At 38.7% G+C, this 14,901-nt stretch overlaps 3 protein-coding genes across 4 annotated transcripts; 1 reads left to right on the top strand and 2 right to left on the bottom strand.

The window, feature by feature from the left end:
- Positions 1-711: 711 nt before the first annotated feature.
- On the bottom strand, positions 712-6,634 carry faf2 (Fas associated factor family member 2). The gene is made up of 11 exons (XM_030766492.1): positions 6,566-6,634; positions 5,208-5,276; positions 4,945-5,079; positions 4,660-4,736; positions 4,379-4,517; positions 3,410-3,495; positions 3,205-3,296; positions 2,870-3,047; positions 2,492-2,663; positions 1,636-1,779; positions 712-1,533 (listed from the first exon to the last, which is right to left on the bottom strand). Exons 1-11 carry the CDS (start codon positions 6,626-6,628, stop codon positions 1,351-1,353), a joined length of 1,338 nt encoding a protein of 445 aa, XP_030622352.1. The 5' UTR covers positions 6,629-6,634; the 3' UTR covers positions 712-1,350.
- A 1,558-nt stretch (positions 6,635-8,192) lies between these two features.
- Positions 8,193-9,865, top strand: higd2a (HIG1 hypoxia inducible domain family, member 2A). Its single transcript, XM_030765058.1, has 2 exons — positions 8,193-8,411; positions 9,196-9,865. The coding sequence occupies exons 1-2, from the start codon at positions 8,225-8,227 to the stop codon at positions 9,357-9,359; spliced, it is 351 nt and encodes a 116-aa protein (XP_030620918.1). The 5' UTR covers positions 8,193-8,224; the 3' UTR covers positions 9,360-9,865.
- Positions 9,866-9,874: 9 nt separating this feature from the next.
- cltb (clathrin, light chain B) lies at positions 9,875-14,734 on the bottom strand. Of its 2 annotated transcripts, XM_030765057.1 has the most exons (7): positions 14,649-14,734; positions 14,284-14,502; positions 13,299-13,354; positions 13,016-13,133; positions 12,537-12,648; positions 11,492-11,545; positions 9,875-11,149 (listed from the first exon to the last, which is right to left on the bottom strand). In XM_030765057.1, exons 2-7 carry the CDS (start codon positions 14,477-14,479, stop codon positions 10,978-10,980), a joined length of 708 nt encoding a protein of 235 aa, XP_030620917.1. In that variant the 5' UTR covers positions 14,480-14,502; positions 14,649-14,734; the 3' UTR covers positions 9,875-10,977. The 2 variants fall into 2 exon arrangements, with proteins under 2 accessions (XP_030620917.1, XP_030620916.1); XM_030765056.1 differs by lacking the exon at positions 11,492-11,545 and having other exon boundaries at positions 13,299-13,360.
- Between the last annotated feature and the right edge of the window lie 167 nt (positions 14,735-14,901).

Below are 14,901 nucleotides of genomic sequence, written 5' to 3'. Positions count from 1 at the left end.
CTGTTCTTCTCCCCTGGCCTCAAGGGGTCCTTGCCTGAACTTCAGACTACCCACCCGCCAACAGGGCCAGGGGCATGTGTTCTGTGTTAGGAAGATATTTTGCTTTGGTACTTGCACATTTACAGTTACCTCATTTTTGCCATGTTTGTATTTGGAAGACAAAAAAATAAAAAAAATAAAAAAGCTAATATATATTATATATAGGAAATGGTTCTTAATGCTATAATTTTTCATTCCATTGGAATCATATTGTTTGTAGCATTTAACATATAACTAGTTATAGTGTATTATATATACATCTGTATACTGATTGAAATTTTTAAGATTTGTACTTTTTTTAAATGAAAGTTGCTAGTTCTGCTTTAATGAGTAGTGCAATCATATTTTTTTTAATTGTTGTGGCTGATTTGAGAGGGTTGTTCACTAATAAATGTATGATGTATACCAATACTACAATGACTACTTCATCAGTTCCTTTGTAGACCTTTCATAGATCAGTAGTTACAGCAAAAAAATCTCCCTGTTGTATTGAGAGAACATTTTATCAGCTGTAATCACATCACAATTGCTGGATTCAGTCTATAATCAGGTTGGGACACCACACCTTACAGGATGACTTCCCAAAAACACATGTATTGTCTTACAGCCTTCATCAATAATATGCTTTAAAAGAAATATTTTACTCATATATTAGTTTAACATTTTTATTGTTTTTTTTCCACATACCTACAAAAATATTAAAACTGACATGGCTTCAAGGTTAGCAGTGTCCAGCAGCAGGCTGCAATGCAAAGGTTACCAAATGCTTGAACAAGAATATTCTCAAAATCAAACCACCACAACATTTTAAAATGTTTAATTTAGAATTGGAAAATTACATCTTTACATGACCAGCCCATTCAGATGGTACATGGGCGAAACAGGCATCTATGAATTACCACAGGCACACTATGGGCAGACTTGTACTATTCTATATAGACAAGGCCACAACTCAACACTGTGGCCTTTTTCATCTGTCTCAGCAACTGCCGACACCCCATCTGATACTTCACCACCAACTTTCATTTGGTCATTAGATGACAAATGCATTATAAGGTCAACTTTGATTTACATTTGTAAAGTGAATTTCAGGCTTGTTTGTTGTCTTTTTTTTTTTTTTTAAATATCTAGGTAATGTATTTACATAGTCGTTCACCTTGCACTCATCTGATATTACCGAACCTTACTGGAGGGGACGTGGGCTAAATTCTTTCCAACATAGGTTTATTTCAGTGATCCCTTGTGCACGATGGCTGTTTAACAAAACAAAAAGGAAAGAAAACGCTGCGAGAGGATGAGGTCAGCTGAAGGTCAATCGTCTGTCAGGTCCTGCACAAATAGAACCTCAGAGCGACTGAGACCTGCTTCCTTCAACGTGGGAGGGTTGGGCTGCTCTTCGGTGGGCAGGCAAGGCAGGACCCGGCGAGGGAAGTTTGTTACTATTTGGAATTTCTCTGGAGTTTCTTTCAAGGAAAACAGGAAGTCATATATTACCTAGCAACAGAAGAAAAAGAAAAGAAAAGAAAAGAAAGGTCAGTTAACAAGTTTTTAAATGGTTCCCGAACTAGGTCTGTGAAATTTGAGGAGCGCCATTACCGTTAGAGACTGCCCAAACAGGAACCTCCGCTCGACTCGTGTGTCGTTGGGCAGTTTGAACACTATTTTGACACTGTCTGGGTCATTGATGGCTGGTTCTGGAGGAAGACATTCAGACTTGCGCTCCTTCTCCTCCTCAAGTGTCTACAACCAAAATACATCAAAAAAAAAAAAAAAAGGGGGGTGTCATATTAGAGTATTAAATCTAATGCTACTGACAAACTGAAAACCATCATGTTTTATAATTAGATGACATCACTGTCAGAATTACTTTTGTAAAACAGTTCTAGCCCTTAAAGCTTCCTGACTGCAACAGAGTAACGCTTTATCCACAATCACCTCATAAAGCCTTTATCCGTTTACCTTCCCTTCCCTTATTAAAATAATTTTGCACTTATATAGAGGTTACCAAAACTACTTTCATTCAAGGTGGGCAAGAGCCACAATTGTAAGTACCCTCTCTCACTTAACCACAATGTCTGTAGAGAAGTGTCTCTGTGGTAGGGCTTTATGGTTCAGGTATAAATCACAATTCCTAGTAATGAAAAATATCTTGAATGAAACTATGTCCTTGTTGTTGTTTCTAGTATGTAGTTCTTCATTATGAAAGTTACGAGGCACTCAAGGTTATGCTGTATCACAATCAAAAGGCATTGTTAGGTCTGTTACAAAGCAGCCACTGAACAGCCTCCAGTACCGCTGCATTGCAGTCTGAATATATTTGTGTAATTACAGAGTAATTTCCCAGACCGGTACGATGAACAATGAGAGTGAGTGGGCTCCACGTTGGACATATAATCTCAAATCCTTGGCTCTCTAATCCTTTTTCTCATTTTTATTTGTCAAAGTTACTCACCCTTCGCCTTCTTTCCTCAGCTAATATGCTCTGACGAGCCTTCTCCTCCTCTTGGCGTTTCTGTTCCTGCTCCTCTCTCTTCTTCCTGTCCTTCTCCTGGTCTGCTCGGAGAGAAGCTTCGTAGGCCTCATCCTGCTGCTGTCTCAGCACTTGGGTCTGGTTCCTCTCCTCCCTGGATTACACACACACACACACACACACACACACAATCACTCCTGTCTCTACTGAGTCATGCACATGGTATGTCATACTTGACTCTCTTCTGGAAAAATTCATTGTTCACGTCTTACTGGAAAGCTCACTCAACCCAAGGAACATGCTGATACTAACAAAATATACCCTGTGCTTGCTGGAAACCAGCTGTGAAGCACTGCTCACCTCTCTAGCCTCTCTGACATCAGATATGTCTGGTTGGCCTCCATGATGAAAGTGAGCTGGTTGATTAGGTCTTCTGGTTGGATCAGTCCTTCCAGCCTACCAACCACGGTCATTCTCCGGTCCTTCAGCATAATCATGGCCAAGAAGGGATATGTGTTCTCCCGCAAAGCTTGAGACACTGACACACACAAACAAATGCTTTGTTTGGTGCATGTTTCACAAGCCATACAAATCAGAATTCAAAGTCAGTTAGAAGCTATGACCTTTTGGTAATTTATCTGCGCTAAAAGTTATTCCTTTGAACATGCGCGCGCCAAAAATGGGAGACCAGGTACCTCGGTATCCCTCTGGTTTGCTGGTGGTACACGCCCAGAAGAGCATTCTTGTATTGATGAAGTTCACAACCTCTTCTGTACATAACGTGTTTCTAAACGGGGATATAAAAAAAAAAAAAAAAAAAAACAGAGCACAGCGTCACATGAAAGCCTGAGGAAGCTGAGGAGAGAAAGAATGCTGCCATTTTACGATGACTTGACGTACCGGCAAAATTCATCTGTGTCCTGGTGATCGTCTCCATGTAGGTAAACTAACAAGTAACGCAGCTCCCGTTTGGCATCATTCAGCGCCTACGAAAAGGACATAAAATGTGATTACAAAGAGCACATTTACAATAGATGAAGCCAACGCTGCTAAACAGCTGTTATTATTGCTACAGCACACAGAACAGCAGAGCAATCACAAAACTCTAATCTGTTAACTGTTAATTAGTGACCAATATGTCATTTTAAAAGGAGGATGAATTACTGGAAAAATATCCTTACTTTTATCATTTATTAGGTGACAGTAGTTGTCTTACAGGTACATCATTTGCATGATGAAGGACTGAAAAATTCATACAGTACTGACCCATTAATATTGAATCCCTTTCATGGATATAAAGTTACACTTACAAAAAGACACTAAGGGAATCTTTACCGATTGATGGACAACAAATGAATGGGCAGATGGATATATAGATAGATAGATAGATAGATAGATAATTCATCCACACGTTTTAGGGCTGGACTTTTCAGTATGAGCAATTTACACTGCTGGTTGTCAGAAGAGGTTGAACCTACTTAAGAGGACTGTGCTGTGGAAATTTAAAATGGAAATTGTTGATCTTTTTGGGGATCCATTTTCAGGAAGACTGAACATCCTAACTTATCCTCATACATATTATCACCTTGTTTACACAGCAAATTATTGTTTACAAATTATGAATCAATGTTGAATTTAGGTATTTGAGTAGTAAGAACAAACTGATTTCTTTCCAATGAGAGCTAAATGACCTGATACTGTCTCGCTGAAAAGAATCCGTTCTTTTCCAATTTTAAATCACCACAAAACTGCATGTTCTCAGTGTGTGAATGTGTGCATAACTATGTTCCCTGCATAAATTGCTAAACATGAAAACACACACACACACAAAAAACAAAAACAAACAAACAAAACCCCATTCAAACTGACCTGACTATAAGTCCCTTGGTAGAAAACAGGATGTGATCGGCCATACTTCTCCTCAAAACTATGAATAAAGGACACCACGTCTCCAACTGGATCTGTGACACGACCTCTGGGGTCTGGCCGAATGAACCGCAGAGCAAACCTGGGGAGCGAGAATCACACAAAGTATAAGCATGGCACCACTGAATAAACTAGCAATTAAAATGGCTTAGTCTAAATATTTGAACATGGTACAGTTAATAATCTCAAGCAAGAATGAATTGTTACACCACATTCGTTATTACCTGAAGATGTCCAAAAGTGTGTAATATGTAAACCTGAAGGGGAGCATTATCAAGTAGTAACTCCAACCTAACAAGCCCTGACAGAAGTAGAAACAAAATGTTAATGACAGCCTTTACCATAACTATAATTTAGTCCTTTATAATAAGAGGACTATGCTGAAGTGCAAAGTTATAAGATGTTCTCTGAGCAGTTCTTAATATTAAACAGAGATAACAAAATCAAAGCTTATGTTCTTTTTAAAACGAATACAATTTGCTGTTTAATAAAACCAAAAAAACACTTACTCTTGGCTGTGGCCTTGAGACAATATAGCTATACACTCTGTGGTCTGCTGTATTGACCTGTAAAGGTCTGGAGGGTGGCGGGTTAAAAACACTAGGAACTCCTTCCTGTTCATTTAGTCTATCTTGTACTGCTGCCTATAAAAGCAAGAGAGATTGAGATAAATGAAACCCATTCGCTCTGTCAAAAGCATCCCAATTCAGCAAAGAAAAGACAATGAAGGCCCTGTCAAAAAGCTGTCACTAATCAAAAGAATGAATCTCACCTCAATGTTCCAATTGTGTTGTTCTAACGTGCGCCGACATTGGTCCATTGACTCCAAGCCTGTCAGGTCCTGTGTGAGCACATGGACAATCATTAGTCACACCCCCAATAGAAGCTCTTCGCAAGACAACTGACTCTTTTAAGTCTCTGAAGAATAGTTAAAGGTTATTTCACTTTAAGCCTGATGAACTCACAAGATGCCAACAACTGTGAAGTATAATACCTCCATATCTTCACAGGGAGGTTGCGTGAATAAACCAACTCAAGTAACATATATGAATTCTCCAAAGGCTCGGTTTCTTTTTCACATTGACGACAGCCGGCAACTTATATAACTTATATTGCCAATGTGTGTTCCCAAGGGAAATAATATTGTCGTCATGAACGCTAAAACAAATCTGTTTAACTGTAAAGCTCTAACTAAACGCTAATTTAATTGATGTGTTTAACCAGTAAATCAACTAAGACTATCACTGTGTCCGGTTTGAGTTTCGAACATAGCATACACTGCCAATAGCAAGCTAATGTCAAGCAGTGCTGAGATGATACGAGAAGCAAGACCCAAAAGCAAGTGAGCTTATCAGGAGTGACAAATTGTAGGCAATGGGCTTATATCAAAGCGTCATCTCCATTAAGCGAACCATAAGGAGCGGCGACAATCAACTGCAAGAAAAGTAAACCGATACGAAACCTTAGCCGTGCAACATACTAAAGGGCTACATAGCAAGTGGTGGATGTGTGCATTAACAACGCTAGCTAACAGGCTGGCCAGCTAACTAACGTGTTCACGAAGTTTGATGAGTAACCAAACCTAACTATAATGTGAACCGTATTCTCGCAAATAGGTTAATATACCATGTCCATTTACCGAATCGTGAATGTTGAGTGATATTTGGTAGTAAGCCAATGTGTATTGTTCTATTTGATAACTTAACATGTTTGTCAATATTTGGTTCGATATTGCGAAATGGTGTCAAACGTGACGTTATCACCTACAAACGGATTATACCCATGTTCAACTCGCTACAAACCATCATAGTCGTGCCATCATGTACATTAATGCAGCTTAGCTAAAATTGAGATAGTAGCTACCCTAGCTGGAGTGTATACAAACGACACAGCTAGCTATATTAGCAAGAGTTTATGCCCACTAAATAGATAACTAGCTAGCTGGCCAACATAACTTAGCAACATTAGCTTGCTAAGCAAGCTAGCTGGCTTACTTGCTGGCTGCTTATTTTAAGAGAATTTAACTCCAATGAAGATTTTCGAACAGTCAGTATGTAAACTGTTTACATTGTTGGCAGGTATGCAAACATTCGTTAGCCTTCTAAAAGAGCAAGGAAAAATGTATCCAACCTGAAACTGAAGGAGTTTCTCGGTCTGCGCCTGAGATAATTCCTGCTCCTCTGGCGCCGCCATCTTACCTCGCCAGTCCTCAGCGAAACGAACTGACGTATAGAAGCAACGTTATTAGACACGTAATCCAAATCTCGTCAATAACGTTTTCCCCCCTTCTGTACGTTATTATTACTGTACAGTAAAATAATTCACTCCGGAAGTATCTGTCAGTAGGACACGTTTGTGCAAGAAGTGCACATCACATGAGGTGTCTTAATAAAATTAAATAATTGCAACAAAGAAGTCTGGAACTTGGTGGCAGTGTTAGCCCCCCGGAATTGCATTTATTGCATTACAATTATTGTACTTCCCATGACTGAACAAATTTGAAGGTCTGCCATCTGGCCTTTCTATGGGCCATCTACAGTCACAAACACTCTTCAGTCTATTTTATAAAAATCTGTCTGCAGTTTTGGAGACCTCATCCGCTGTCAATACATCCGTTAACTTTTCTCCTCCTTTTTACGACTTGCATTTCGGGCTTATATTTTTCAAGATATTCCTATAATGCATAAATTAGAATAAACGGCATAATTCTCCATCCATGTGAAGTTGTACAACAAGGTGATGAACATATCTCTTTGTTGATGTAACAGTAGGAATGCACAAGTCTGCCCTCCTTGTGACACATGCACACACACACGCACGCGCGCGCAATGAAAGAAAGGAAGCAGAGTAAAAGGCTTGTCCTTAATAAGTGTACATACACTGTATTTCTTATGCACCATTCATAGTCATAGCACATGTGATAATTTACTGGGCTTATTAAAGTCTCTTTTCTATCTTAATAATCTATTTGATATGGACCATCATGTAACGTGTTAAATGACACTTTCTTTGTCTTATTATACCAGTGTCCAGTTGAGGCCTTTAGTATATGTGACAAATACCATTTTCCAAGTTTCACCGTCTGTGTGAATTTATTTATTTATTTATTGCTATAAACTATTTTTTGATACAAACTACATTTGTACTGTGTCAGAGAGACTTCCTGATTGATTAAGGATTTCTCTGACACGGGATAATTTCACGAACAAGTTTCCATGTCATATAGCTCATATAGCCCATTTTTAGGTCTACAGTTAGCTAAACAATAAAAGTTTTTCAGCCCTTTTTCCCCCAACAAGCTATCAGATATTATGACTGCCTGGTTTTATTTCACTGTAATCTTTGGTAAGAGACAGAAGACAATATGTCTCGGTTTATAGTCCACATAAAGCTCGGTTTATAGTCCACATGCTTTCTGCTCAGGCTTTTATTTTCTTTGAACTCGTCTGTCAGTGGCCATCTTGATCATTCCTATGTGTGTGGATTTTTAAACATATAGGACACAATATGCCATCTCAGCTCTTTTCTACATTACAAAGTCTAAGGTGATTCAAATGTACGACAAAGAAGTCATCATTTCAAAATATCCTCTTAAATTCAAAAAGTTGTAAAGTTTTGACCCACTAAAGAACTACACTTCCCTTGATTCTGCTCGGAACGACGTTGTCAGCTGACCAACGTGTGGCTCCAAAGAACCATGGGTACTTTGGCATTTTTTTAAAGGAACATACGGTCCTCCTGGGTTATGTAGTACGTGAAACATGTTGTACTCCACATACTACTGCAAGAATGGCAGCTGCATCAACTCCAGTTGAGCGAGACCAAGTCGTCAAAACACCACAGTCTGGACCAGTTCCCTTTGACATATCTAAGCCTCCCGTCATTGAAGGATTTACCCCATTGCCACGAGCAAAAGAAGAGGGGTTCAAGGATAAATTCATAAGGAAAACAAAGGAAAACCCTTTCGTCCCCATTGGTGAGTTACGCAAGGCATACCTCATTAGGCCTACGTTTGGAGGAGATACATTGGTGACAAAATTTTGGACTGAGGAATTACATATCTTGTTTTCTTGATACTCGTGTCCGATTGTCCTTATTTCGTAATTCCCATTGAAAGACACGATTTCGTTAATGTCACTGTATGATCCGTGCCACCCCCCATTTACCAAATTGTATATGCCAAGTTGGTCTGCTTCTTAGCTAGTTGGCTGCTCAGAAAAGTGACATTGCACCGACCACTGTCCTCTTGATATAGTTTTTCATATGGAAACTGAGCATGACTTGAAACTAGGCTTTGTTGTGAAGATCTGCCGCGGTGAAAGTTGACACAGTCACGGATTATTACATAATAATGATAATTTAGGAATTACATAACTAAACTTAAAGTCATTGTGATGAGTCCGTACACGGTTTGGGGAACATACCGTTTGTAATTAACTGGAGCTTTAGATATTGGAATGGCCCCGAGCACCGTCTCGGGTAGACAGATAATGTATAGACCAGTTTGCCAGCTATACTGAGATTGTGGGTGAAGAAAAAAGGCTTTTGCAGAACAAAGTTATTTTAAGGGGGAAAAATGGGTCATCATAAAACGCATCCTAAAATTTGAATTCACTAATTATTAATAATACTGAAAACAGGTGCACTAAACAACTTCCTGCATCCCACTCTTATTCATTATATTTATTTAGCTTGGGTTTTCATAACAATACTAGCATGAAATAAATTGTATGTCTCTGTTTTTATCTGTCTCTCTCCAGGTTGCTTAGGAACAGCAGGGGCTTTGATATATGGTCTCAGTGCCTTCAGACAAGGAAAAACTCGCCAGTCTCAGTTGCTGATGCGGGCACGTATCTTTGCCCAAGGATTTACTGTTGTCGCCATCATAGTTGGTGTTGCCACCACAGCACTGAAGTCTAAGTAATGAATGAGGAGGCGGAAGGCAACACAAAATGACACCATGCGGTGTTGTACACTCTGAGGAGAGCCTTTTTCAACAGCAGAAATGTAATCATTTGAACTGTGAATTATTTGAATGATATGTTTAAAAGGCACAGTGCAAGTTCGATTGTTTGTTTAAGATATAATTTAATTCCTTTTAAAAGGAGTAATAAAGGCTACCTCAAAGGACAGACACTGAATCCTTAGAGGTCACACACACAATGTGCTCTTCTAGAGCTTTAATAAGTTTCATGGTGTTTTGGAAACACCTGTAGTCATTTTTTTTTTTATAATTTGACTCCACAAACTGATTTTACCCCTTTGGAGGTTCTGTAGCCTGTTTTTTTTTTTTTCTCTCTTTTGAATTTCCCTGGTGACTATGTCTGACCACAGATACTGAAATGCATGTCTATGCTATATATCAAGCTCATTGTTGTGTATACAATGACTGAGGACTCCCACCTTAAAGATATTAAAACAATAATTCAACACTGTTTCCTCCTGATATTGGTCATGAACAAAGTTAAGCCGTTTTATTGAGAAGTTTATGAAATGTAACAATGTCTTGCACAACTTCAGGAAGAGCACACTTTGCAGTAAGAGATGTATCGGCATAAAAATATGTTAGCAATTTCAAGTGACGGCACTCCAGATGAAACAGACATTAGAAAATTTCAATGGAATCTTTGGCAGTCAAGAGACATTCAGATTATATTGTGCAAATAAACTAGTTAAAATCAACAGCTTGTAACAGTGGTCAAAGTTACATTTCCGCAAGGCTTTAAGTTATGTGTAAGCATGTAACAGGTCATCAGTAACATATTGAAAACTCCAAAACAGTCAGCCACTCTTCACTGGGGAAACGTGAACGATAAAATACGAACTCAGTCAAATGAAACTAAATTTGCACATGGTAACTGCTATAGTTCTGAGTAAACATAATCTTCAAATCAAGGAAAATTAGCACACAAGACACCTTAGGCTTCAAAAGAGAAACAAAACTATTCTGCAAGTAGCCAGCTGTGGATCTACTTTACATGACCCCATGAAAATATGCTGACACAGAGTTTTAAAACATTTCAGTATTCTTGAGACCTGACTGTGAGGCATTATTTGCAATGGATGGGCACAGAAACATACTGTATTGTGAGTGGCATCTTATTACATCTTATGCTACTGTTAGTCTTGGTTACATGTAACAGATGGGTCCAAGAGTGTTAAGGCTTAAGATTAGGAACTTTCTTTTTGTATGGTCTCTCACAGGCTCTTAGGCCATTTCAACTTTCATGGTGTGTGTGTGTGTGTAACAGTTACATTAAACAGACATACATAAACATTGGATTGAATCCTTGACATGATTAGGGCTGTGGACAAAATTTTTCCTTATAAAAATTTGGCAAATATGAAGACGTACGAATGGAAGGCAGAAAATCTTTTGACAAGGCAGAAACACCAGGGCAGAGTCTAAATAGATCAGGAGCTTCAATATATCGAATGCCCTCTATAACCTTTAAATATTACCAATTAGTGTACACTTCACTGCTAATATAAAGTGCAAGAAGGAAAGAGAGAAAAGCTTGGACAAAAAAGGGACCTCAATTTTAGCGAACCAAGGGTGTCTGTTTAAGAGATATAAGCACAGAGCGCATTCGAGAGACATCCTTTGTCTGGCGGCTTGTTTTTGGGTTGAAATCACAGAGCCTTGCCACTTTTTCCCACTCAGATCCGGGGCTATTGTCATCACATTCCTTCAGGAAGGCCTCCTCTGACGCCCTACAAAAAACAGGAAGAGCTTAGTCGTAAGGTCATAGGGTCAGGACGTCACAAAGCGCATCACAGACGTGCCATGCCCAAGTGAGCCATGATATGCAACGAGCAGCACTTCATTTCAAAAGCATATGGAAATGCATTATTCTCCTCTTTGTTTAATGGGAATATAAGGTTCCAGAGGTACCTTAAAAATGACTTGTTTCACACAAAGTGATGAAAACTGTTTTTTTTTTTTAAGCTTGTAACACCCATGCTCAAAGAATGCGGAACTATGTGTTTACAATGATATCACATGTCTGTGATATCAGGCAGGACAGAGCAGTGAACATATTAAGGTAAACATACACAAAGCCTATCACATCAGAGTGAGGTTGTTTGTAGAAAGCCTTATCAGCAATCCTTTACGGCAAGTAGCCAAGACAGCAAAGGAAGGAAAGGAGAAAAAAGGAGTGAAGGAGAGAAAGAGAGAGAGAGAAGAAAAACAGTCAGTGTCACACAAGTAACACACATAAGTAGGTGTTAGAAGTGCATTAAGTCACGTAAAACTCATGACACCAAGAAGACTGAACAAGAAGGAAATTGATTTGAGACTGATTAGGGGAAAAGTGATTAAATGTTGTTATACCATTACAACAGCATAACAGAAAACTTCCCTACAGCCAGGTAGCTAACCAAATTCAGCTTTGGTTGAACCAGGATTAAGTTACAGAGGTCAGAGGCAAGATTAATTTGTTAAGATGTAAATTAGTTAGACAAATGAAAGTTTGTAAGTTCTGGTGTATCTAATGCTGTGCTTCACTAAACAGGTGGGGGAAATTTTTAACAGGTTACAAATGTGTTCTGAAAACAAACTGAGGAACTCACTTCAGTGAGAGGGAAAGGAGAAAGGAAGCTATCAAATCTGAGGAAGGATCTAATTTTAAATCAAATCCTCAATCAGATTATGTTTCTCGACTAGGCAGACATTAAATATGTGTGATTTGGTAGTTTAAAAGCAGTCTTCTCTGTGTGCATGGAGCATCAGAGGAATAACAGATTCATAGTTGCAAACTTATACCGTGCAAGACTTGGACAGAGTCTGTTGAAAGGTATGGAAAAAGGCTCACATTAGAAGGCAAAAATAAGTACCTCCATAGCATTGCTCAACACTCTTTTCAAAATAAACGTATATATATTGTGTGAGGGTAGCTCATACTTAAAAATAAATAAATAAATACTTAGACTGTCGTAATACTTCATGTGTTAGTTGCTGAGAGCTATGATAAGTGAAATTCAATCACAAACTTTAGTTTCATTGTGTATCCTCAGAAGAGACAGAGAACTACAAAATCTGGCAAAAGGGTTTGTGATCAGTCCAACATGTCAAAATACTTGTAATCAAAATAAAAACCTGTTGTTCGCTTTATTCTTCTCCATCTGCTCATTCTGATGCAAGTGCCAGTCTTCTAGCTCCTTCTTGGCCTTTTCTTTCCATTCAGCCTCTGCCGCTTTGGAAGCCGAATCTAAGGACAAACAAAACGCCCATGTAAATGTTGTCACTGGACAAAAGAGATTAAACACATTCATCTGTGAATAAAACGCAGGTCAAACAAATCCTAGTGAAATGAAATCTCTAATTAAACGTAATGTTACGAAAGAGGCTTGATGAAGGAGAAATACAATCAACTGTCTAAAATGAAGAATACAAAATAATTAAACATATATGTCCCCCCATGTAATTCGATGAACTTCAATCAAGGAAGGAGCCATAATGCTGATCTGTCCAACAGAACGCAGCATAAATAGCTTAACAATAACCTCACCCTTTACTGTGTGGCATTCACATATTTTAAACAACGGCAACATGGAACTGGTCAAACATCTTAGTACCTAAAGCTTCCAGACGGGCCCTCTGCTCCTCCCTCCATTTGCGAAGGCTTTCTGGCTCCTGTCTCTGCTGGTCAACTTGGGCAATAGCTGAATAGCTGTCAGTGGTGCCATTGGCAGTCTAGAGGTAAACAGTCACAAAAAGTAAGTAAAATTTGGAATCTATACCTTTTGTCCATTTGTAAAAGGAAGACGAACAAAACAAATACACCAATAACAGTTAACAGCCATATCCTCATACGGAAGAGAATAATTCACTTTCTAGGAAAATAAAAGTGATTCTTACCTCAAACATGTCTCCATTTACTGTTGCTGCAGGTTCTTCTTCAAATGCGTCTGTCTCTAGGACTGAGAACACAATAATTTAGAACACCTCACAGGAAATACTCTCTTTATAGAGCCAGCAAAGTTACTAAGATCTCTAAAAGAATGCAGATATCACAAGAATGTGAAAACTCCAGTCTGGTTAGTACTGCAGCCTATTAGGAAACACATGGAAAAAGAGTGACTTGAAGTTTTTGCTCAAAAGGACCCTAAGTATCTTGCTTTGTATCCCACTACCCTAAAAGATCATATGTAGCGTTGAGTAAAAAAATATATCTCTCTATCTATTACTGGAAATTTCGCTTGACATCACAAATTACATCTTTGAAGATGACGTTTCAATGTACTGTGAAATTAGTTAATGTCTCAACTCCGTATTTCTATCGGGGAGCCCATTTACTCCAATGCGCTGAGAAGAACGGCAAAAGACCAAAGATAAACACATCTGGTTATGTGGCAATATCACTGCGTTTGGAATGACAGTTTCAAGATTCAATTCATTGTATCAACAGGTCAAACCTGTTTCTAAAGGGAAGCGCAATCTACACTACATTCTGTAGAACATCAAAATACGGGTATTTAGAAACGCAACTGTTTTAAGAAAAACAAATTAAATGAACAAAACAACTGAAATGAAGTGGTAAACAACTGAACATTAGCAAACGTAAAGCCACCCATCACTCTTGACTTCGTGTAGGATGATATGGTTAGAAGCTGATCCAGGTAATAGCTTGCTAACGAGTTATTAGCAATCAACATGCTGAAGTGCTGTTACTGAGTGTAATTTAAACAACAGCAACAATAATAATAATTTAAAAAAAGGTTATGACTTAAACATAACACACTCCATGTATGAGAGGTCATGTAGAGGTTACAATACATCGTTACTGCGTTGTCAATGACTATGGATAGCTAGCTGGCTAGCTTAGCTAAATAAGCAAACCCACCGGGATGTGACTGAGGGGGAGATGACTGCGATTCTTGGGGTGGCTGTTCTGCTTCCTCCAGGGTCCCGAAACCATCGTCATCATTCTCAATCACCGCTATTTCACTTTCTTGTTGAGCTAGAAACGCAGCTGCTGGGTCTTCTTCAACCCCATGTACCCCGTTGTCAAAAGTCGAGAAACCGAAGTCGTCAGCCATTTTCAACCTAGTAGCACTGGCACCTGCTTCCAACACCAAAGTAAAGTTAGTAAGATTTTTGCTCCAGCTGTTTGGTCTCAGAGGTCAAAAGTTTTAGATTATTTTACTACTAGTTTAAGTTGTAGAACATTAAGCTTTTTAATATTTTCATATCCGAGACATAACTTACGAAATAGATTCTGGCTTTTTTGTTGGTTTGTTTTTAGAAAACTGAATGTGCCGCTGACATCTAAAAGTCACAGAAACACAGTGCAACGAAACAATGTAATGAGGACTTTTTGTAACAGTGTGTCGCCATCTATTGGCAGAAGTGAGAAGTGTGCATCGTCTCTCAGTTGTATTGTGATTTACCGATACTGGATACAGTGTATCAGACGACTTGCTCAAACTATATAGTGATCTGAGGTAATAAATTCGGTGTA

Source organism: Chanos chanos, chromosome 2 (genome assembly GCF_902362185.1).
Source record: "Chanos chanos chromosome 2, fChaCha1.1, whole genome shotgun sequence".
NCBI lineage: Eukaryota > Metazoa > Chordata > Actinopteri > Gonorynchiformes > Chanidae > Chanos > Chanos chanos.
The sequence above is the reverse complement of the archived record's forward strand: the minus strand, read 5'-3'. Positions and strand labels throughout refer to the sequence as shown.

What these genes read in the sequence shown, in the direction of transcription:
- faf2 (XM_030766492.1), bottom strand. Translation starts at nt 6,628, where the DNA reads ATGGCGGCGCCAGAGGAGCAGGAATTATCTCAGGCGCAGACCGAGAAA. An exon ending in TCTCAAGGCCACAGCCAAGA is followed by an intron (nt 4,737 to 4,944) that starts GTAAGTGTTTTT and finishes TACTTCTGTCAG; the next exon opens with GGCTTGTTAGGTTGGAGTTA. An exon ending in CAAACCAGAGGGATACCGAG is followed by an intron (nt 3,048 to 3,204) that starts GTACCTGGTCTC and finishes TGTGTGTGTCAG; the next exon opens with TGTCTCAAGCTTTGCGGGAG.
- higd2a (XM_030765058.1), top strand. Translation starts at nt 8,225, where the DNA reads ATGGCAGCTGCATCAACTCCAGTTGAGCGAGACCAAGTCGTCAAAACA. An exon ending in AAACCCTTTCGTCCCCATTG is followed by an intron (nt 8,412 to 9,195) that starts GTGAGTTACGCA and finishes GTCTCTCTCCAG; the next exon opens with GTTGCTTAGGAACAGCAGGG.
- cltb (XM_030765057.1), bottom strand. Translation starts at nt 14,479, where the DNA reads ATGGCTGACGACTTCGGTTTCTCGACTTTTGACAACGGGGTACATGGG. An exon ending in TAAATGGAGACATGTTTGAG is followed by an intron (nt 13,134 to 13,298) that starts GTAAGAATCACT and finishes GTTTACCTCTAG; the next exon opens with ACTGCCAATGGCACCACTGA. An exon ending in TCTGATGTGATAGGCTTTGT is followed by an intron (nt 11,150 to 11,491) that starts GTATGTTTACCT and finishes TGTTTTTTGTAG; the next exon opens with GGCGTCAGAGGAGGCCTTCC.